The sequence below is a fragment of the Petaurus breviceps genome, unplaced genomic scaffold (genome assembly GCF_028583685.1).
Source record: "Petaurus breviceps papuanus isolate PSGF00001 unplaced genomic scaffold, PetGlider_PUasm1.0 90994, whole genome shotgun sequence".
NCBI classification, from domain to species: Eukaryota; Metazoa; Chordata; class Mammalia; order Diprotodontia; family Petauridae; genus Petaurus; species Petaurus breviceps.
In genome coordinates, this window is record NW_027187393.1 from 9,732,929 (window position 1) to 9,757,417 (window position 24,489).

Genomic DNA, 24,489 nt, shown 5'->3' on the forward strand with positions numbered 1-24,489 from the left:
TTTCTGTGTAGATGACTCATAGATCTATATATCCAAACTTACCAGCTAGGAAGTCTCTGAGGCCAGACATAAACTTAGACCTTCTTGATTCTAGGCCCAGCCCTCTATCCATTAGGCCACTTAGCTGCTTCTAAATTGTTTAATAGCAAACCAGTCAAAGGCATCACCAAGCTACAGATCCCACCTTTGGAAACTCATGAGAGGGAAGATTTCTAGTAGCTGGACAGTTGAAAAGAAGAGGGCTATGTTTATAAAAGAGAAAGGCATGACCCTAGATACTGGTCAGTTTACTTCATTTGTTTGGAACAATAAAAAAGTTGTATATAAACATGTTGAAAATAACCCAGGACCATATAATAAACACTATAACTTTGCAAGGGACTCACCTTGCCTAGGACTGATCTTAAGTCCTCCTTTTTACTATAGTAGACAGACTGTGTCCTGAAAGATTTTAATATCTTTTAGGCCAGGGATATGGAAACGGCAGCCTCAAGGCCACATGTGGCCCTCTAGGTATTCAAGTGTGGCCCTTTGACTGAATCCAAACTTCATAGAACAAATCCCCTTAATAAAAGGATTTGTTCTGTGAAGCTTGGAGTCGGTCAAATGACCACATACAAAGATATAGAAGGCCACATGTGGCATTGAGGACGCAGGTTCCCTACTGCTTTCCTAGGCCCTATTCAGCATAGTTTTATTCCCATAGATACTTTACAGCCTGTAATAGTCAATATGATTTATGGTAAAGCTAGATGGGTTTAGGAACTGTTTGAAACACCAGATTCCACACCAGATGATTAACGGATCAGAGTAATATCTCCAGTGGAGTGCCCTAAGGCATATATACATTCATGTCCCTGTAAATCAGTGACTTACACGAAAGCATAAAGGACATGTTTATCAAATTTGCAGATAATTTGAACCAGGGAGAGAAAGGTAATGACAAAATTGGCATTTGAAAATATATCATCAGGCCAGAAAATTAGGCTAAACATAAGATATGTTTTAAACTATGTAGATGGAAAGTTTTAGATGTGGATTAAAATAATAACTCTGTGGGTAGAGGATGGGGGAAGGCATGGATAGATGACAATGAGTGTAAAAGTTCTCGGAGGTTTTTTGTTTCCTCAAGCTCAGTAGGAGTTGACAGGGTGATATGGCAGCCAACTAATAGTAATTTAATCTCAGGCTACCTTAATAGAAGTAGTGTATAGAGAATAGGAAGTTAAAATCAATTTACTCAGACCCCACCTGGAATATTGTTTTCAGATCTAAGTCCCATATTTTAGGAAGCTAGAGCATGTCCCAAGGAGAAGGTCCATTCTGCTGAGGAAACTTGAACCAACTTAAGGACTGAGTGAAGGAAGTGGGAATGTTTTAACCTGGAGAAGCAAAGCCTTGGGGGTAGATGGGGGAACTTCAAGCATCTGAAGAGTCATTATATGGATGAGGGATATATGGATGTTCCTTTTTGGTCCTAGAGGGCAAAACTAGGGACAGTGGGTGGAAGTGCAGAGAATTGGATTTCAGTCTGATGTGAGAGAAAAATTTTTCAGCAATTGGAACTACCCCAAAGTGGAGCAGTTTGCTTTGGGATATAATGAGTCTCCCATCTCTAGAGATTGAGCAGAGACTAGAAAGGTAATTGGTGAAGATGTCATAGAGGAAAGTCCTGATAAGGATTGGGTTGGACCAGATGACTTCTGAAGTCCCCATGAATTCTATAGTTCTAAGAAAGAACTCCATTTTTTCTCCATCTAAGTGCTCCATTCTCTAAGACAGACCAGATCCTTCTATCCCCAGGTAGATGTCTTTATGAGTTGTACAAAATAAAATTCACACCTTTCTGGCCAGCCCTCTGGGATGGGGCTTCCCTGCCCTTAACTAGGTTGCTAGTTGGATGACAGGCACATGGGCCATGGCCCAGAAGTGCTTGAACCTGGCATGACCTGCCTGACTTTTGCCCCCACCTGGCAGACCTTTCAAGAGCCCCTGACTGCTTTCATGCCATAATGACATGGAGGAATTGTGACTTATAATAAGCCTACTACTTTAACCAAAGCTAATGTTGTCTCTGAGACCCAAAGGGTAGACAGCGAGCTTTTCTAGATAAGAAGGAGGTCTTATAAACCATAGGATCACAGGTCTGGAGCTATGAGGGATCTTGGAGGCCATTTACATCAACCTCCTCATTTTACTCTTGAGGAAACTGAGACCTGCAGAGCAGTGACTTGCCAAAGGCAGCATCAGGTAACAAATGACAAAGGTGGAATTTGAACACTCTTTTCTCTGTAAGATGCTTACTTCCTATCAGCCTACAGGGGAATGTGATCCAGTTTTGTACCTGTAATAATGTGTTGGGTTGTTTTAAAATTCTAAATAGCCAAGTACGGGGGTACACACCTATAATGACAACTACGGAGAGAGACTGAAGCTGGTGAATTGCCTAAGCTCGGGATTTATGGACCACAGTAGGATTAAAACTGATTTGAGTTCATACTAAGTCAGCACCAACATAGGGGCACAATAACCTGGGAGATAGGGGCCATCAGGCTGCCTAAGAAAGGGGCAAACTGGCTCAGGCTGAAAATCAAGCAGGTCAGAGATTCCGTGCAGATCGGCAGTGGCCTTGGGCCTGTTTCATTTCCAGCCAGAGAGTAAGCAAGGGCCACCCAGTCTCAGTGATTGAATGGAGAGAGAGAGAGAGACAGAAAGAGACAAACAGAAAGACAGAGAGACTAAAACCTCTATGAACTGTTGCAAAAGTGTCTGTTTCTTTGGAAAGAGATGGGAACCAGAAAGAGTATACTATATGTTTTCATCTAAAATGGTGAGGTCATGGGCTCCCCATCACTGGAGGTATTCAAGCTGAATTTGGGCTGCAATATCTGTTGCAGACATTGTAAAAGCATTTTGTGGTTGAGGTTGGGTTTGAGCTAGATATTTGTTTGGTGCTTTCTAGCTCCAAGAGTTCTATCATTCTACTCTCTGTGCGTTAGTCCTGAGTTAATGGCTTTGGGCTTAATCTTATTTCCATTTTGGGTTTAATTCACTTGTTCTCTAATGCTTTGTTTCTTTTTATTTTTTTTCTCCCAGAACCTCCCACGCCCATTGCTCCTCCTGAGCTGCTGGCAGTCGGGGCCACCTATCTGTGGATTAAACCAAATGCCAACTCCATCATTGGAGATGGGCCCATCATCCTGAAGGAGGTGGAGTACCGTACAACCACAGGAAACTGGGCTGAGACCCACATCGTTGATTCACCCAACTACAAGCTATGGCACCTGGACCCTGACGTGGAGTATGAGATTCGAGTGCTGCTCACCCGGCCAGGCGAGGGTGGGACGGGCCCCCCAGGTCCACCTCTGACCACCAGGACCAAGTGTGCAGGTAGGGAGCTCCGCCGGGGACTGATTGATGGCTTTGGGGGCTGGCAGGCATTCAGGGGCTGTTTCTCCTCTTGGCTTTTTGTGATGGCATAATCCCTTAATGTTTGCCAAGTCATGTTTCCCATGCTTGATAGTGACAGAAAAGGCTCAGCCTGTACTTTGGAGTCGCCTTCTGGTTCAGACTGTGTTTCCGAGCCCTTGCCTAGTTTTCCTGCTCAGAGAGCGTGTAATCACTGGGCAGGTGTTTAGAGGAGGCTTGCCTGGGGCTCTGAAGACACTTTGTTAAACTTACTGGCATGAAGTTATCGTGGAGTGAATGGTACAGTTCTGCCACCTGCACACAAAGGGATCTTACCGTCCTTCACAAACCCTCTCTTGTGTATTGTTGCTCATGCTCCTGAACACTCTTGGTTTTCTTCAACCACCAGGATGAAGGTCGACAAGCCCAAGATGTCTTTGCAGTTGTGGAATTGTGTAGTTGTAAACTTTATTTGGTGGTGGCAGAAACTGGGTTGCAATATACAATGGGGTCCTATCTTTTCCCTGGAAGTTCTGTGTAATAAAAGTCATCGGTGCACCTTCAGAATCACATTCTCAGACACAAGTCTACACAAACTAGCCTGTGGTGAGTTCTCATTGTTGAGCCCTTGCCACTGGACACCTGAACTGGTTCCAGGAAGTCTCCTCAACTTCTCTTGCTACCACAGAAACTCATGTAGACCAGCAGAGCTCCCAGAACAAATTTTGACTTCTCTGGAGACACAAAGGATGATACATATTCCTCCCTCAGCTCTATCCCTGACTAGGACCCTTAGATTTGTCCTTGAATACAGCACACCTTTTTATGCCACAGAGGAGGAAGGAAGGGCCAGCCTCCAGCCAGTGCCTGCAGGGGCAATCGTTTGGACAGGAGCTCACCATATTATATGGAAGTCCAGCTTAGCAAATTTCTCCCTAGGGAATCTGGGAAGGGTCCAGGACATAAATAAGCAGAGTAGAAGAGACTGTGCTGCTGAGGTCTCTAGCTCTGGCAGCACTGGATGTGAGAGTGAGGGGCTCCTCACAGATGGGGCTGTACCTGGGGGCTGCACACATTGTTTAATCCTGGGCTGCATCCTGAGGCATGTGAATCTCTTTGCTGGGAGTGATGGTGGCTGTGGCAGGTTGAAGTTGTTGTTAATGTGGAGAAACTCGAGTAATGGTGTCCAATACTTTCATTAGCAGAATTTCTGGAAGAATTCTTTGTCATGATTGGTATGGCAACCATGATCCCAGCTGATAAAAGTGTCTCCCTTTCATGCACACATGCACGTGTGCGAGTGTAGGCGCACGCACACACACCAGGGTCTAGTATCTCTCCTTACCTCAGACTCGCAATAGAAAGCTGACCTCTCCTGGCTGTAACTGTTCCTGCCCTGTCCTTCTTGTGGCACTTTGGAGGATGCATTTCCCTTGGGAAAGGCCTTCTGGTGCTTATGCTTTGCTTCCTCTGTTACCGGGCTCTTCCAAGTTCATCTCCAGTTATCCTGATCTATATATTACCACCCAGATGAATCTGGAGGAGAAAGTGAGGCTGGTGACTTTGCACATCCCTCTCTCACACTTAAATCCAATTTATTTGCAAGTCACGGCATCCCCTCCCTGATGCCATGGTCCTCTTCCAGAAGGAAGGACAAGCAAAAACAACAACCAGGCCTTTCCATTTGGGCTCTCCCCCTTGTTTTGGATGTGAGACACAATTCCTTCCTGATATGTCTACTTCTTCCTCATCCCACTCCCTCAAAGCTGACCAGCAGCTATTTGTATTTCACTTATCAGTCGTGTGACCTTGGAAAAGTCACTTAACCACCCTGAACCAGATTCCTCATCTGTAAAATAAAGGGATTCAACTAGAAAGCCTTTGATGTTCCTTTTAGCTCTAGTCCCACTATGATCCTGCCGTGGAACAAAAAGGGAAAAGAGGGAGAGAGAAAGAAAAATATAAAACTACACATTTCAAAAGCATCACTGAAAGGGATGTCAGCTCTGGAAGCCTTTTAGAAATAAAATCTAATGTGTTCCTTCAGCATCAGCATAATAAAAGGTTGTCTTTGCTGTCTTTGTGGGGAAGGTTGCACCCTATAGAGGAGGGGTCTTTACTCTAGGATCTGTGACCTATTTTTTAAAACATTCTGATAACTGTACATCAATATAAAATTAATTTACTTGGTAATCCTTTAAATTTTATTTTATGCTTGTAAAATCGTTATCCTAAGAAGGAATGTGTGGGTTTCACCAGAGTGCCAAGAGTCCATCACCCCAAAAAAGGTTAAGGTTATCACAGGAAGTGCCCTGAAATGGGAAGTGAGAAATGTGTGGGTTCTGGTTATAACTCTGACACTAGCTCCATGACTGAGGACACATCATTTTCCCCTAAGCCTCAGTTTCCTTTTCTATAAAATGAGAAAGTTGGACCAGATAACTACAAATCTTTACTTTTGAACCTACAACTGTGAGTGTGGCCCTAGTGGCCCTGTCCCTTCTCAACTTTAAAGGTCGTCTTCACGCTTAGCAGAAATCTCATATCTTTTATTCAACAGTGAACTCTTCAATGACAGAGAATATCATATTCACTTCTGTGTCCACCAGGGAGGGCCCTGCACAGTATGGGCACTCAGGGGTTTCTTCTTTTTTTTTTTCTTTTTGGAGGAGGGAAGGCGGGGCAATTGGGGTTAAGTGACTTGCCCAAAGTCATACAGCTAGTAAGTGTTAAGTGTCTAAGGCCACATTTGAACTCAGGCTCTCCTGACTCTAGGGCCCCTGTTCTATTTATTGTACCACCTAGCTGCCCCAGGGGATGCTTCTTGAATGGAATAGAGGGCAAGAGTGGTTCATTGTTCCTATAAAAGAGGTACCTGGTTCTGGAGCCTCTTATTTATTTATTTTTTTAAGTAATTGGGTTAAGGCCAAGGTTACACGGCCAGTTTTTTCTGTGTGTGTGTTAAGTATCTGAGGCCTGTTAAGTATCCTCCTGATTCCGGGCGGCGCTCTTACTCACTGAGCCACCTAGCCGCCCCTGGCGCCTCTTATTTTTGATGTCCAGACTTGATGCCCAGCCCACTGTCTTGAGCATACCAGCCCTAATGTGAATATCCTTTAAGGAATCATTCTTTAGGAGGTGACAGAACTAGCAAAATAAATGGAAATGCCTTTTTCTTGGATTTGCAGAAAGGCTTTTGATCAAATTCCTCATTGAAACCTGATTATGAAACCTCTTGCTTTAAAAAGGACATAAAGATGTGTTATTAAACTGGCTAATCTCTTACCCCAGCTTTGTAATACACTTTGCGTCCATAAAAGTAATTGATTGGCTCCTACTGCTACAGCTTCTCTTTGTCCACAGGGTAAATCTGAGGGCTTCTAGGGTTTTTGATCTTTACAAATGCTGTTCCAGGTACTTTAGCCGTCCCCATGGACTTATTTGCTGATGATCATATAATAATTTTGAAATTCAATTGCAGGATGATCATCTCAATAAAAATTTACAGTCTCTTGCAAAATGTTGCCCAAACCTAGAGAATGGCTTTTACATGTTACAAGAACAATTTTGTGACTCTCACTATGAATGTAATTAGTTAGGATGCTGTATGTGGCATTACATTTTCAAAAAATGCTGGTATTTTAAGTAAGTAACTGTTACATTCCTGAATGGACCATATTTTATAAAATGGGCCACCCACAAGATAATCGCATCCCCACATCATGCTGGTAGTACAAGGATACTCTTTCCATTATAATTAATCTTTAAAAGGCTTTCACAGCCAATATCCCTTCAGGGATATTGTTTTTGGGGGCTGTTAGACTGTGGTTGTGTGATGCTTTCTTTATTAATAATTACCCACAAAGTGCATCCAATATTTCACTTAGTAGAACATTTAAAAGCTTGAAATGCCCAGGGTCTCATTTCTGCCCAGAGGAATTTGGAACAAAAGGCCAGACAAGAGTAAAACACAGAGTTGAATGGTTGAGATAATGTCCATCATGAAGAAATCAATGTTAGGGAGCAGAGTAGGAGAAAGGCTTTCCAAGGCCAAAGGGAAGGAGGTCGGGTTCATTCTTAGGAGAAGATGACTAGCCACCTCGGAAAAAGGAGTGACCTGTTGAAGCTTCCGGGGAGATGGAGCCATTTACATAAGAAAAGAAAAACACTAGGATGATTTTGACCTTGACAGAAAAAAACATGGAGGAAGCCAATTGAAGGGATTTTAAAAATAAGTCATTTTGTCACCACCCAGGGGAGGAAAAGAAAAGAAAGCTGCTGCCTGGCTTCCTAAACTCTTGTACTCTTTATTGTGCATTGGGTGTAGGATAGATCCACTCCCTTCCCCCCCCTGCGCACCCTGCCACTAATCCCCACTAGGTTGTAAGCTCCATGAGGATAGTTCCAACCTATTTCCAACTTCATTATACATTATTCCTCCTCCCACCCACTGTGATCCCGCCTATCTAGCTTTCTTTTTGTTCCTCATACAAGACATTGCATTTCACATTTTCTGTCTTTGCTCTGGCCCTTCCCAGGTGCCTGGGAATTCCCTCTCTTCTTCCTCACCTTTGTCTCAGGGAATCCCTTTTTTCCTTCAACATGTAATTCAAACACTCCTTTCTACAGGAAGCCTGTCCTGACCCCCCAAACTGCTAATGCCCTCCCGCCTAAACTACCTTGCATTTGACTACTTTGAGCATATTTTTATTGATTCTCTTTATGTATATTCTGTATATACTTATACACATCCCCTGTTAGTAAGTGAGATTGCTTTCATTCTTTGTATTCCTAGCACCTAGCACAATGTCTGGGACATAGGCATTTAATAAATGCTTATTGATTGATCAATAAAGATCATGGCTCTGACCAGCACAGAGGGCAGGGCTGTGAACACTGGAAACACTTAATGCATGTTTATTGAATGAGTGGAATGAGGGAGCATTTAAATGGAAGTCAGAGAGGATGAGGTTGCCGTAGTCTTTCTTGAAGCACTCTTCTCCTGTCTGACTGTATTTAGTTTTTCTGTCTTCGTTCTTTGGCTCCTTTTGAACTTCATGCATCCTAACTTAGGGCAATCTCCAGGTTTTTGGTTCTTGATCTTTGGTTTTCAGTCCTTCTGCTCTTGCTGGGGTTTTTTTTAAAGCATTTTCTTACTCTGAGCTTTTTTCCACTCTGAAAGTTTCAACTAGCACCTCTGAAAAACCGTGCCGTTAAAATTTGCATCTGCCTGGCCTCTTAGCCTCACATTTGCCACTCCATTTCCCCTTGGAGAATCTGCCATTGCTTAAAATTCAGTAGACCTAAAATCAAATGTGGAATTTCCCTCAATTTCCATTTCTTCAATGGTGCTACCATTATTCTTGTCACCCAGGCTCCAAAGTCTAGAGTTGTCTTTGACTCATCTCACTCTAAAATCCTTAATATTCAGGTTGTTAGAAAGCCCTGTTAATTTTTTCTATTAAATAAACATTTAAAAATATGTACCTTTTTCCTCCAATCCTAACTCCCATGCTGTTGGTCCAGACCTTTATCATCTAAATCATTTCTACATTTCTATGATTCCAGCATAATATAATGGAAATGGTGCTGAATTGAGATTCAGAGGCCTTGAATTTGAATACTATCATTTCTACTTAGTTGCAGGGTGACTTTGGGCGCATTGCTTAACCTCCCTGAGACTCTTTCTTCATCTATAAATGAAGAGATTGGAATAGAACATTTCTGAGTTACGTTTCAAATCTAAATCTATAGTCTCTCCAAATCCATAATGCTAATTCATATTTAGACACTTAAGTGGATACATTTCTCATGCATGTAGGTACTTCCTCTATTGGAAGAGATCTGTGCCTTTTAACGCTATGTAATACTTAAATCATTTCCTCTCATTAATCACCGAACATAAGATGAATATGATACATTAGAGGAATTTCTTTGGGTATTTTGTTTGGTGTTTTAATGTTTTGTTGGTTATATGTTCCAATTTATTTATTTTACAGAAGAGAAAACAAATTCAGAGAGATTGAGAACCTTGTCCCCAGTGAATGTTATATAAGTGGCCGAGCTGGCATTTCAATCTTGGGTTCTCTTAATCTAAATTTAATGTTATTTTCAATATACTATGTTCCCCTCCAGTTATGGACCCAACCCATTTTCCATTGGAAGTGTTGGTGTATGGGGGAGGAGGAATGGGTCTAACCCATCTTGTGGTGAATCATTGGTAAACAATAGTTCTCTAGCCCCATTTTTGTTTCCTTCTAAAGTTAATGCCCTCTATCCTTCAATTGTTGGGTCTTTTCCCCTTTCATTCTATATATACCAATAAATGTACATGTTGTCTCCCTCAATAGAATCTAAACCCCTTGAGAGCAGGGACTGCTTCATTTCCGTTTGTTGTTGCTGTCTAATTGCTGTGTGATTGATGAATTGATTAATCTCTGACAAATAGTCCTAGCTCCACCTGAAAATCTTCAGTTCCAGGCATAGGAATATCTTTATTCCCAAGCAGCCTATTCTTCTCTGGGATAGCTTTAAGGCTTGGGAAGTTATTCATTATATTGAACCCAAACCTGCCCCTGCAGCTTTCGCCCCTGATCTTCCTACATCTCTGCCTGCTCTACTAATTCCCTCTATGCCATCCCTGATTTAAGTGTCCATCTCTCCTCTGCTCAGGTGTTGTTATTTTTGCTCAGGCTGGTGGTTTCATTTGTGGGGAGAATTACCAGTAGATACTCCCACTCCCTCAGTCTCCTCTGCCTACACACAACTTGACAACTGACCTGTAGCAGAGCCAGGTCCCAGCACATCTGTCTAAAGCAAAACCAGATCCTAGGTTTTTCTGAATCTCAAGGCCAGTCCTTCATGTCCTATAGCATACTGTCTCCCCTAAGCAAATATATTAGCTTTAATACAGGGTGCATATTCTAGAAGGGAAATTGACAAACTGGGACAGGTCCAAAGGAAGTCAACCAGGATATAGAAACCAAGCCATGGAAGCATCAGTTGAAGAAACTAGGAATGTTTAGCCTGCAGAAAGAAAGACTTGAAGGCATGGAGAGGGAAGCTTGATTGTCACTCCCTAACGGCAGGAACCACTTCTTGTCCAAGCATAATGTGCCTCACACATGGTAAACTTTTTTTTTTGGATGGCAATTTGGGGTTAAGTGACTTGCCAAAGGTCACATGGCTAGTTTTGGTGTTAAGTGTCCGAGGCCAGATTTTAACTCAGGTCCTCCTTACTCCAGGGTCGGTGCTCTATTTACTGTGCCACCTAGCCGCCCCCATATTAAGCTTTCAATAAAAGGACTAGCATGTATAAGAGGGATTCTTTTTGTTCTGCTTGGCCCTAAAGAGCAGAACTAGAATTTTTATTCATCAATAAGTTCAGTTTAAGGCAGTTAGGTGGCACAGTGGATAAAAACTGGACCTGGAGTTAGAGGGACCTGAGTTCAAATTTGGTCTCAAAAATTTACTAGCTGTATGACCCTGGATAAGTCACTTAACCCCTGTTTGCTTCAGTTTCCTTATCTGGAAAATGAGCTGGAGAAGTAAATGGCAAACTACTCCATTATCTTTGCCAAGGAAATCGCAAATGGGGTCACAGAGTTGGATGCAATTAATTGACAAAAACAACAACAGAAGCTCACAATGGTTATGTGATCTGAATGGTAACATTAGAGAAGATTAAAAGAGAAGCAGATCACATACCCTCCATAGCTATTAGGAGAGGACATATTATTAAGCAAACAAGAAGAATTATAAAGGCAGTTATAAAAGACAAACTAGATAATTTTGATTACATGAAATTGAAAGTCTTTTATATAAACAAAATTATTGCATCTAGGATAAGAAAGGAATAGGTCATCTGGGAGAGAAATCTTTTTATCAGATATCTCTGATAAAAGTTTGCTATCCAAGATATATAAATGACTAACAAATATCTAAGACCAAAGCCATTGCCTAATAGATAAGATAAACACTCAAAAGATATGAACAGATCATTCTCAAAAGAGCTACAAACTGTTAACAACTAACTATGTGCAAGAATGATCCACATTACTAATAATAGGAGAAATGCAAATTAAAACCCTTAGGATTTAACCTCATAATCAGGAAATTAGCAGAGATGACAAATGATGGAAACTGTCAGCATTGAAGGAGCTGTGACACCCTATTGCATTATTGATAATTCTATGAATTGGTACAAGCATTCTAGAAAGTGATTTGGAATTAGGAAAATAAAAGTGACTAAAATGGCTGCGTCTATGACTCAGATTCATCTGCTAGGCATATAGTTCAGGGAGGTCACTGAAAAAAGAAAAGCTCCATCTACACTAAAATATTTATACCAACATTCTTTGTGTATGTGTGTGTGTGTGTGTGTGTGATAGCAAAGAAGTAGAAACAAAATAGATACCCATCATTTGAAGAATAGCTTAATAAATCATAGTACATGAATGTAATGGAATATTGCTGTGCTGCCAAAAAGGATGAACATAATGACTACAGAGAAGCATGGAAAGATATACTGGAATTGGGACTGTGAAGTGAGCAGAACCAGAAACACAATGAACACAATATACATCACCATAAAAATAATTGAAATGGAATTCATAAAATAATGATTAAGCTTGGTCCCAAAGAAGACATTTGAGAAGATGCCTTCCCCACTCCTTTGTAGAGGTGGGGTCCGTGGATTTGCGTCATTGATTATAACATTAAGTGCTTTGATATTTTGATTTATTTTGCTGAATTTCTTTTTCTCTTTAAATTTTTATGTTGTAGTTAAAATGAATAGCTCTGGAAAGGGAAGGTAAGGGATTTGTTGTTCAGGCATGTCCTCCTCTTTGTGACCCTGTTTGGACTTTTCTTGGCAAAGATACTGGAGTGGTTTGCCCTTTCTTTCTCTAATTCATCTTATAAATAAAGAAACTGAGGCAAACACGGTTAAGTGACTTTCCCAGGGTCACACAGTTAAGTAAGTGTCTGAGGTCAGATTTAGACTCAGGAAAATGAATCTTCTTGATTACAGGTCTGGCACTTTATCTGCTGCACCACCCAGGCGCTCCTGAGATAAGTGGTAGAGAGGGGACAGATGTAGGTGATGTAAAAACAAAAGCTATCAATAAAATCTGTTTTAAAAGAGCTAAGGCTTTATGGGCAAAATTACAAGGATATAAACTTCAGTGCACTATGAGGAAGAATTTCCTAATAATGAGAGTTGCCCAATGATTCAATGTATTCTCCTTGTGAAAAAGAGTGCTCCCTTGTCATTAGAAGCCTTTAGAAATAGAATGGGTGCTGACAGCCACTTGGGCATTTTATGAGGAGGATTCCTGCTTTAAGCAGGGCCATGACCTTCGAGTTTCCTTCCATCTTTCAGACTCTGTGAGTCTCTGGGAGACTAGGTACCTCCTGAGTCTGCCCACTTCATCTCCATTTGTTAGAACAGTATTTTCCATTCTGTAACTTGTGCTCATTGGTCCTTGTCCTGCCCTCTGGAGCCACATGGGAGAATACGTGGAGTCTCTTTTCCTCATGACAGCCTCTATGTGTCTGAAGTCCTTCTTGTGCCCTTTTTCCATCTTCCTTGTCAACACTTTCGGTGAACAGCTATAAAAAGAAGGGGTTGGACTGGACGGCCCCAAAGGTCTCTTTTAGCTCGGACATTCTTTGTATGATTCCAAGTCTCTTTCCATTCAATTTTCTCCATACTACAGTTTCAAAATTCTATGCCAGGAAACCTAGTAGGGGAAGAATACTTTCCAGTGATTGTTTATCTACTTAAATCAAATGCCTTTTTTCCCCCTTGGGAACTAATTTCTTTTGACCTCAAAGAGTGCCTGGTCCCTCCATGTGAACAGCACAACTCTTGCTACAGAGAGATTGTATATGTTGCTGATTTGGGAGCCCTTCAGCGCTCATTTCTCCCTGTAAGAACTGATTGCAGCTTTATGTTTTATTTACATATGTATGGCCTACTCCTTGAGGTGACAGAGCTATCTGAAAACTTTCCTTCCTTCCAACTCTGGGGGGAAAAAAGAAAAAAAAGAAGGGGTGGAATTAAAATCACTTTTCTCAACTTGGTGAGGGTCTTCAGGCAGGGAAGGAATCAGAAGCCTAGAGGCTCCATGTAGAATACTAATGGTGTTTTCTTTCCCTTCTTCTTCTCCATCTCCTTTTCTTCCTCCTCCTCCTCTCCATGCTTCCCCTCTATGCCTAAGCATGAAAATGCTCATCTCAAAGAGCCAGAAGGGGCCCTAAAAATGATCATATCCACCTCTTTTTCTTTCATAGAGGAAGAAACTGAGGTGCAAAAATGGTAAAAACTCATTCTAATCTGCTGCAGTCAAGGCAGTAGCCAAGCCTTTTTGTCTCCAAGGTGGGGGCTTTTTCTCACACACCCTAGCTGCTGACCTCCAGGGGCTGTTGGTGAGGATCAAATGAGACAGGATGTGACAGAGCTGTGTAAATGCCAGCAATTATAGATAAGGAATCTTCTGATCATTAAGAGGAAGATAAAGCATTTCTTGAAAGGGGAGGAGTCTTTGAAGTGGGAGAGGGCCCTGGAGCTTATTGTGATGAGATCTGAAGGGATGTTTGGTTTGCCTTTTCCCCTTCTTGCATTGTTAACTTTGTTTATATCCACATACTCATACATGCACACTTACCCACATACCTCCAGAGGCACACACACACACACACACACATCTATCTGTGCGTGCATGTGCATACACACATGTTCACAAGTCTTCTTCCATAGTATGGCAATAATAAAGACATAGCTGGCATCCATATAGCTCTTTATGGTTTACAAAGCACTTTACATGCATGACAAATGAACTCTGTGAGGCAGGTATTATATTATCTTACTCCCATTTTGCCTATGAGGAAACTGAGGTCAAGTGCTTTGCCCAGAGTTTCACATTCAGCATAAAAGATGAGATTAAAAACTAGGTCTTGGGTCTCGGTCTCCATGACTCCAGGATCAGCCATCTGTGCTTTATCACACTTTTAACAATGGCTAACTAGAATCCACTTAATCTGAACCTTTGAAAAATTGTCATCTTTTGTGCATCTTTCCATTTGTGAGAAAGGCATATGATGAGAAAATTAAGTTCAGACAAAATGGAGATTCAGTAAAAAGCAAAAAAGCAAAGGGAAAAATAAATTGCCAGGCAACGTCTGTATTGTAACACCATGGAATGCCAATGGAGAGGACCTCAGATGTCTCTAATGCTGACACTCACCCATTGTGTAAATCTTCTGTCTCTGCACACAACTTGACAGGAGATGATGTCATCTCTACTTGAATAACTCCTGGAACAGGGAACTCATCACCTTATGAAGCAGCCCATTGCATTTTAAGATAATTGTAAGAGTTAAAAAAAATCTTCCTTAAAGTGAACTGAAGTCTGATGTTTTGAAATTCCTCTCTCTTCTTGCTCTTGGTTCTGTCCTTCAGGGCCTAGTTCAACTAGTCTAAGTCCTCGACCAAGTGATGGCACATTAGTTTTTTCCGCAGGCCTTCATTTTTTCAATATTGTCTCAACGGTCTTGAGACAATATTTCTCAGAAGAAATGGCACTTGGGAATAGATAAGAGTATTCCAGAGGAGGCTGGGAAAGGCCAGGTCTGGTGCTCCTCCTAATGCAGTGCAGCAGTGATTTGGGCTTGATGCTGATGTTCAGAATCAATCTTGAACTCTGCTATTTATTCTTTTGCCTAATTTTCTTGTTCTGGCTAATACAGCATGATCTCTGCATTAGGCTTTCTTCCCAGGACACTGGTGCCTGGCATAGCAGCCCTAGGTTCTAATCAGGTCTGACCCAGTCACAGCTTTACAAGGAAGCATTTAAATCCTCTGAAGAAAAGCATCACTGGACAAGGCTCTCAAATCTATTCACCTTAGAGTCTTAGAGATTTGCCTCGGGGACTACGAAGTTAAATGACTTGCCCAAGGTCACCTAATTGTTGTCAGATATAGGACGTGACCCCAGAACTTCATGAGTCCAAGGCAAGCCGTCTCTCCTCTGTGCCACAGTGCTTCTCCCCATTTTTAGAAATGAGGAAACAGATTCAGAGAGATTGTCATCTGCTGTTGTCACATAGCTAGTGTCAGAAGTGAAATCTGAATTCAGATTTTCCTGACTCATAGTACTGACCATTGTGCATGCTGCTCAGAGAGATTAAATACCTTGCCCATGGTGATTTAATTATTGAGTATCAGAAATGGGATATGAATACATCCTTCCTTGCATAGAGACAGGGATGTACCGTGTTTCCCCGATAATAAGACCTATCACGAAAATAAGCCCTCCCCCGAAAATAAGCCCTATTGAGATTGCTACTGTAGTGAAGGTGATCCCCTGCGCTACACGCTACATTACGGTACCCTCTGTATGCACCGTCCCCTCCCCTCCAGGTGAAACGCACGCCGCTCTCTGAGCTGCATCCAATCAGAGCTGCAGCAGTGAGTGCGTCATCCTGTTCTTCCTCAGTGATTTGCTTATTGAATAAAGGTACATTTTTTTGTTCACATTTACCTGTTTATTAAAATTGCTGTCAATGTTCATTAAAATAAGCCCTCCCCTGAAAATAAGCCCTCTGGTGTTTTTCTGTCCAAAAAAAATTAATAAGACAGTGTCTTATTATCGGGGAAACACGGTATCAGTGTTCCTGTTGTAATTCTTTTTTTTCCTTTTGGAGGGGGTACAGCAGGGCAATTGGGGTTAAGTGACTTGCCCAAGGTCACATGACTATGTAATTCTTTTCTCGAGAGATATAAAGCCAAATTCAACCTTATCCTCCTTCTCTGCATCTATTCTTCCTTCCTCTTCCCCTATACACATTCTCTCCTTCCCTATTCAGTTCTCCTCTTTTGTTCTCTTTCCCTCCATTGCATCAGTTGTGCTCTTCTCTCTTTTCATTCATTCCTTCTTTCCTACCCATTTCTTTCTAATCTACCTCCACCTGAGCTCCAGCACTCATTGGCCTTATATCCCTAGATAAACCACTTAAATTGTTCTGAGCCTCAGTTTACTTTATTGGGTTATTTTTCCTGCATTGCTTACCTTGAATGGTTGTTTTGAGGAAGATTTTATTTTTTGGTAAAACTTTAAGCCAAACAGTGAACTATTCATTATGAACTCTCCCCCTTTCTTTTCTCCCTGCACCCTTCTGCCCTTCCTCCTTATATTCACAAATTCCTTCCTTTTCCCCATGCCTGGTCAGTCCGATTCAGTCATTTCGTCCTCTGCTTATCTCTCCTTATTTCTTTCTCCTTGTCTACTTACCCCTTCCTCTTCCTTGGAACCCAGAAAGCCCAAAGAAACCCACAGTGTCAACTTGATGATCTTGAACTGGTGCGATCCTGGTCCAATTCCTTCCAAGAATTCAAATGCTTCCCATACTGTAAAGCTGTAGCTGGGTCAGACTTGATTAGAACCTAGGGCTGCTGTGCCAGGTACCAGCGGCCTGGGAAGAAAGCCTAATGCAGAGATCATGCTGCATTAGCCAGAACAAGAGAGTTAAACAAAAGAATAAACAGTGCCGTTCAGGATCGATTCTGAATGTCAGCACCAAGCGCAAACCGCTGTTGGATTGCATTAAGAGCACCAGTCACTGCTCCTTTTGATAAATCTCAAATTTAAACCCTATATTAACCAAATCCCTCTGGACAAAATAAGGCTCCATCATGGCTGTGTCATCCTGGCCATGACGAGGCACACAGCAGCATGACAAGCAAGGAAGCCTTCCGTTTCCCCATAAATCAGTGCTCCTTTAGGGCCCAGAGGGATTGCCATCAATTATCAGTGTTCTGAATCACACCTTTAGTGGCACCATGGGGAATTGCTGCTTTCCTTGGCAGGACTCTGCTCCTGGGGCCCAGTGTGTCATTAACAGCTTCTTGGAGATGCCAATGTTTTTGTGCTTATTGCACATTTTTCCACTCTTCTCACACTACAGTCTGGCTAAACTGGCCCACTTAGTGTTCCCCATATATGACATTGCATCTATTGCCTCAACTTGGCACTGACTACCCTTCATGCCAGGATTGCCCTTTCCTTCGCTTCTCAGAATCCTTTATGGCTCAGATCAAGTGTCATCTTCTCACTTTCCAATGTGTTCCCCTTGTATTTTTCTTGAATACATATGTGGACATTGTCTCCCTCAACAAATCTGTAAGTTCTTTGAGGACTGGAACATTTTCAATTTTCTCTTTGTCTCCTTAGTAACTAGCACTGTTCCTGACACATAGTAGGCATTTAATAAATGCTTGTTGACTGATAGGGAGGGAATCAGCACTTATTAAACACCTACTGTGTTCCACACCTATTAGCCCCAGTGGCCACATCCTGGTAAAACCTTCTCAGCAGATGGGCTAAACCATACTGAAGGTGACCTACAGGTCTCAGAGCCATTGGTGAGCCGAGGGCCTATCTACCCTAAACATGTGAAGGCTTTTCCCCCTGGATGAATGAGCACATGAAAACAGTTTGTTACAACAATCATGAAGGCATCGGGTGAAGCAGGTGCTGTGGAGGGCTTAAAGCTTGGTCAAACATCAAAGAGGCCAAGTCATCTACTCCATCCTAAACCGTCCCAGTCAGCCTGACTTTTTTCTTGCCAGTAGACTTTGATGACTCTGGAGGATCGTAATTCTGTGACTAGAAGGTACCTCTGCAATGATTTAGTCCAACTCTCTTAAGGTTAGATGAGAAAACTGAAGCACAAGGAGATTAAGTGACTTTTGGATGGTCATAGGCACAACAACAATGAAAAGAGTTGATACTTATGCAGTATTTTTAACTTTGCACAATATTTTGCATATATTATCTCATTTGATCCTCACAACTAACCTTTTAGGTACGTATTATTATTTCCCCTATTTTATAGAAACTGAGAGTGAGGGATGTTCAGTTACCTGCCCAGGGTCACACTACTAGTATGCTTCAGGGGTAACATTTGAACTCAGACATTCCTAGCTCCAAGCTCAGTAGTCTCTTCACTGATCCAGGCTTCCCCTCTTTAAAAGGATGACCAGCATAGTAAAGGAACTTGAAACCAACTCCTGAAGGGGACACAAACTAGGAAGTAGTGTAGAGAAGATAAAGGGAGGACACAATCATTGCCAACAAATACTGGAATAGCTATTATGTGGAAGAGATTTATTTTCCTTATACCTAGAGGGCAGAGCTAAGAGTAATGGATAGAAAGTTATGGAAAAGAGGTGACCAGGTAGCACAGCGAGTAAGAACACCAGCCCCAGTGTTGGGATGACGTGGGGGATTGAATCCGGGCTCAGACACTTAGCACCCACCCAGAAACACCTGGCCGTGTAACCTTGAGCAAATTACTTAACCCCAATTGCTTTTTTTTAAAAAAGAAAGTTATGGAAAAGCACCTCTAAAATTTTTTTTTTCAATAACTTTGAGATTCTATGATTATCAAAGTCAGAACTTCTATATCTGGCTTTCAGTGTCCTTCCCACACATGCTAAAATTGCTCTTGCCTCCTTTATCTCCCACTGCTCCCCTTCAGATATACACAGGCTTCAGCCAAATCGAAGAAAGTTCCATTCCCCAAACATTTCCCATCATTTTATCTATATTCTCCCCTTCACATGAACACAGGCTCCAGTCACATCAAAGAAAGTTCCATTCCCCAAACATTTCTCCATCATTATCTCTATATTCTCTCCCCTAATCTAGCAACTTTAACCTAGAAGAGAGTTCTGCAGGGAAACAAGTGCCATTTATCCTTTCTCCACTTACTAGAGAATCAGATCGTTACACCATTGAACACTAACTTGCCTACTCTTTACTCAGACCTCTCATTTTCTAGAACAAGTCTCTTTAAAAACAAACAAAAAAACTCTTGTCTGCTTTAATGACTTTCCATGTCCTGAAAGAGATTGAAGTCAACAGGAGTCAACATTTATTAATCACTGAGTCTATCTAGCCTAACAAATCATGGAGAGGCACATGACCACTTGATGCAAAACTCTTTTTTGGCCATGGAAATCTATGAAACAAGCAAATGAAAAAGAAACAATACTCAGTCCCTGTGGCATCTTTAAGCTTCTAAAGTTTCAGAAAAGGGGGCAGAGGGTACTAAGAATGATGCTGTTTTTAAACCATCAGCAAAATTTAATTTGCATGTTGGCACTGACTGTAAGACCAATAACCAGTGAGTGGACATATTGTTAAAATAACTAAGTCATATCAATGTTGACATTCTTACTATAAATTAAACCAGAAAAAAGAACAAAGTTGCTGCTAAATGAAAGAATGACTCACACGTTCTCCTTGGAGAAGCAAAGAGAAGAGTTGGTGGAATATTTTTAATTTTTTTCATATTCCTCCAAATTAAGAAACTTTTTTATGGGATGTGTAGTCATCATATATCATTGCAGCATTCATGTTTTTTTTTCCTAAAAACTGGCAATGAAAATAATCACAGGTTATACACTAATTAATGTCAGTTGCTGAGGACAAAATTACAGAGAAATTCCATGAAGAATTTTTAAGACCCTCCAAATTAAATCAACATATATGCTGACACTTAATGACTTCAATGGAAAGGTGGGGAAAAGGTGAGGATGTGGTTAGGGTTATATGGACAAAGTATGGTTCAGAAGAAAGAAATGAGGGAAGTTATAGATTTGTAGATTATATAAAAGCTTTTCATGTCTCTCTAATAAATACACACAAAAAAGAATGTATAGGGGATAGTGAAGTGCTCACCAGAAATTATACACTAGAGTGCTAGAGGGGACCCCTACTGGGTTCCTTGGAAGCCACCTAATAGGCTCCAATAGTAAAGAAATGTTTCACCTGTGTTGCTAAAACATGCCACAGATTCCCATGGATTCAGGTCTGTTTTACTTCAGGAGAAATAATACTAAGGGTTTGTTTCAATAGGAATAATACTGAGAATGCTTTGCTTTGATGGGAATAATACTGAGAATGTTTTGCTTGAACAGAAATAATACTGGGAATGCTTTGCCTTAATAAGAATAATACTGAGAATGTTTTGCTTTAATGGAAACAATGCTAACCCCATAGAAACATATTCTGTTGCTAGCAATCACATTGTCTATAAAATTATGTCTAACAGAAAGCTCGCTGCTGTCTTTTGGTCTGAGAAGCAGTCCCGGCCGGTTAATAAACAGTCTTATCAAATTATAATTGGCCTAGCTGTCCTGTTATATCTCAGTGTCCATTACACTAGAAATGGTGAAATCAGATAAATCACAAAAACTAAATCTATTGCATTTTTTAAATTTTTTTTATTTTATTTTAAGCAATCAGGGTTAAGTAACTTGCTCAAGGTTACACGGCCAGTTATTTCTGGGTGTGGTGCTGAGTGTCTGAGCCCGGGATTTGATCTCCAGGTCGTCCCAACAATGGAGCCGGTGCTCTTACTCGCTGAGCCACCTGGCTGTCCCAAAATAACCCTTCTTTCTTTTTTTTAAGCAATCGGGGTTAAGTAACTTGCTCAAGGTTACATGGCCAGTTATTTCTGGGTGTGGTGCTGAGTGTCTGAGCCCGGGATTCGATCTCCAGGTCGTCCCAACACTGGAGCCGGTGCTCTTACTCGCTGAGCCACCTGGCCACCCCTTAAATCTATTGCATTTTAACAGAAAAGAAAACACTTATTTTGCTCATGGGTGTTGTCCTTGAGCAAGTTAACTGTGCTCAGCCTGAGCATTGACTGATTCATCAGAACAAAGATCAAAATTGTAATAAATAAGAACAAAAATAAGAAAGATATTGTATACAATTAAGATTTAACTGTGTTATTTAAATAAGTTATTGAAAATAAAAAATGGGAAGTGGACAACAGATAGAACATTGACACTAACAATCACTAACAATAGTAATTTCATGCCAACATTAAGCCAGTGTAAATTGGTTACTACAGCATGGAGACTAAAAGAGCCCTAAAAGTGCTTTAGTTAGAAAATAGTTCTTTCACTTGCACCAGAGCAAGAGATATGGATGCAAAAAACAATACTGTATTATAATATAAACACATCTGTCAAATTTTAAAAAGAAGGATGAGGGACAGTTATAAACAGTTTTATTTCATAAAGCAGAGGGAATCAGACTAGCATAAAACCAATTGAAATAAAGCATGGTGAGATAGTCAAGTAAGCAGAGTGAATCCCAAGGGCATTCTGGGGTCAAAATGAAAGGACTACAAATGGAAGAAAAAATAGGAAAGACTTGCAAAAAATATTATAACAAATTGTCTTCTCCATCAACTATAGAGAAACCATTATACTTGGGCTGTAAAATCATAGATACTTGTAAAGGCAGTAGAAGTGTAACCAAAGAAGGAGAAAGCAGCTGGATTGTATCAAGTATTGTAATGGGAATTGGAATTTGAAGAAGTAGGTGGAGAAAAAAATCCATATTGGAGGCAATACAATGGCAAGGGAAATGAAAATACAGTTTGCAAAATAAAAGTGGATTTCCCCATGACACCATCTCCCATCGAATAGCTCCTGCATCCAGTCTTACTGCTCACTCTGTCCGTCTCCTATATATGACACCTGCTCTTGGGTGCGACTATCATCACATAGTAAATTAGAAGATAAACAAGAGTGACAGCTATAGGGCCTTGCATGTAGTAGGCAGATTACTCATATAGTCAAACTGATTTGTCGTCATCAATTCATGAGCTCCCTCTAACAATACAGATTACAAGTCATCTATGCCTGTCTATCCTGTGTGACTTTCATCTGTACTATAGGAGGTCCACTGCCCAATATGCTAGAGGACTTCTTTACTTTGTTTTGACATCACAGAGTCACCAGTCAAATACTCCTGCTATATGCCTAATATCCTTCATTCTCACCATGAGATGACCAGCCCGTCATTTCTTTTTGCCTTGCACTTCTTTGATGACATCCTTTATGCTGTTTTTGGAATTTTTCATTGGTTTTATTTCATAACCTGTTCATACTCACCATGCACCTTTCCACTGAGTACTGTGTAATGATTGCCTTTAAGCCTTCACTGGTGTTCCAGATCTTATTGCCATATATCAAGGCTAGTAAAAATGTTTGAACTGAAAAGATTGTCCCTTGCTGTCATGGGAAGGCTTGGGAGTCAGTAAAACTGTTTTGTACCTTCTCAAAAGCAATCAAACCTATTCTTTTCTTCCTCCACAACTCTGGGCCCAATTCATGGTCCATCTGTATTGTCTCTCCTATGTATATGTATTCTTTTACACTTCTATGGGGTCTCCATTCAGATGGATGCTGAAATCTGGGTAAGAGACAGTATTCAATCATTTAGTTTTTCTTGTGTGGATAGATAGACCAAATTTGAGTGCTTAGTGTAGCAAGTTTGGAAATATAACCAACAGAAAATTCTGAAAAATAGTAAGATTAGATGAAGGAGCTATTAGCAAGGAGATGGTATAGTCAGGCAGTCCCCTTTGCTAATTGAATATATTTACAAGTCTTCTTTATCCTTTTCTTCTTAACATCTTTATTTAAAATACAGGGTCCCATACTATCTCTGCCATGAAGCCTTTGCTAATCTCTTCCCTCTAATCAGCTAACCTCGAATCTTCTCTCTTCTGGATTTTTATTATTATTATTATTATTGCCTTTTGGAGGGGCAGTTAGGGTTAAGTGACTTGTCCAAGGTCATGTGGCTAGTTTTGTGTTAAGTGTCTGAGGCCAGATTTGAACTCAGGTCCTCCTGACTCCAGGGCCGGTGCTCTATTCACTGCGCCACCTAGCCGCCCCTGGATTTTTATTATTTCTTAACACACTCTTACAATGTACCTTAGATTGTAGTTATTTGTTTTCCTTTCACACACCCCTTACTAGACTGTGAGGTTCCTGAGGGTAGATACTGTGACTTCACAGTGCTCAATTTATGTCCTTGTAAATAGTAAATCCTCAGTAAATATTTGTTAACCAAATACATGTGACTGTGAATAATTTCTTATACATTATTGTGATCATAGTAGGTATTGAGTAAAGTCCAATTAAGTAACACAGTGGTTAGAGATGAACTGTGTGACCTTGGACAAGTCACTTAATATCTGCTGCCTCAGTTTCCTCAACTGTAAAATGTGGATAATTATAACACATACCTCACAAGGTTGTTGGAGGGATTTAATGGGATATTAAAACACTTAGCATAGTGCTTGCCACATAATAGGCACTTAATAAATGCTTGTTTCCTTCCATCAATAATTATTTCTTGAGAGAATTAATGAGGCAACATGGTGTAGGTGAATGAGCACTGGACTTGGTGTCATGGTTGGGTTCATATTTCTGCTTTCCCACTGACACCCTGAATGACCGTGGGCAAATGGTTTAACCCCTCTGAGCTTCAGTTTTCTATCTGTAAAATGAGAATAATATTTGTACCATGAAACCATTAAAGGCTTATTGTATCAAATTAAGTAATGCATTAAGTGTTCTGTAAAATGTCAAATGCCATCATAATGTCAGCTGTTGTTATTATTAATGAAGCTCTCCATTAACATCCTCTGGTGCCCTCTGAAGGCAGGGAGGTAACCCTGGCTTCTTAGAAACTCTGTTTGGTCCTGCCATGCTATCAAAGTCATATTCAAAGCTTTTTAATAAGGGCTCAGCTTTTACCAAGAACCTATGTAGATATGTGTGGAGAAGCTCATCAACAAAAACTGGTCACTTCATTGGAATTTTCGGGAGGAGTGGTTGGGGGACAGAGTAATTCATGAAAATTGGGGTTATTCAGTCAAAGTATTATTGGTGGAAGGAACTATCAGACATGATATAAATCACGGATCTTGACATTAAAAGATTTGGAAATTCTGAAATGTTCTTAATGTTGGGTTTTTTATTGGTGAAGGAAGCAGGCTAATCATATTGGTGGTTTGTGAGCATATATTACAGAGGAAACATCCATGATGCTTTTGTAAAAGATGAAGAATAAGGCCTGAAAAGTGCTTTGGAATGGTGGGAAAGAGGAATTCTTACATTGTTTCCTAAGAAGAGGACTACACTTCCATCAGAGCACTCCTCTGAGACTTTGTCATGGCATGGGTGTAACCCCAAATTATCAG

General features: G+C 40.9%; 1 protein-coding gene across 3 annotated transcripts in view; it reads left to right on the plus strand.

Moving 5' to 3' along the window:
* PTPRT (protein tyrosine phosphatase receptor type T) overlaps nt 1-24,489 on the plus strand; it is a 1,346,273-nt gene that overhangs the window by 686,026 nt on the left and 635,758 nt on the right. For all 3 annotated transcript variants that reach the window (XM_069077714.1, XM_069077712.1, XM_069077713.1), the window contains exon 7: nt 3,097-3,390. In XM_069077714.1, the coding sequence (XP_068933815.1) occupies nt 3,097-3,390 (294 nt within the window). The remainder of the gene's footprint in view (nt 1-3,096; nt 3,391-24,489) is intronic.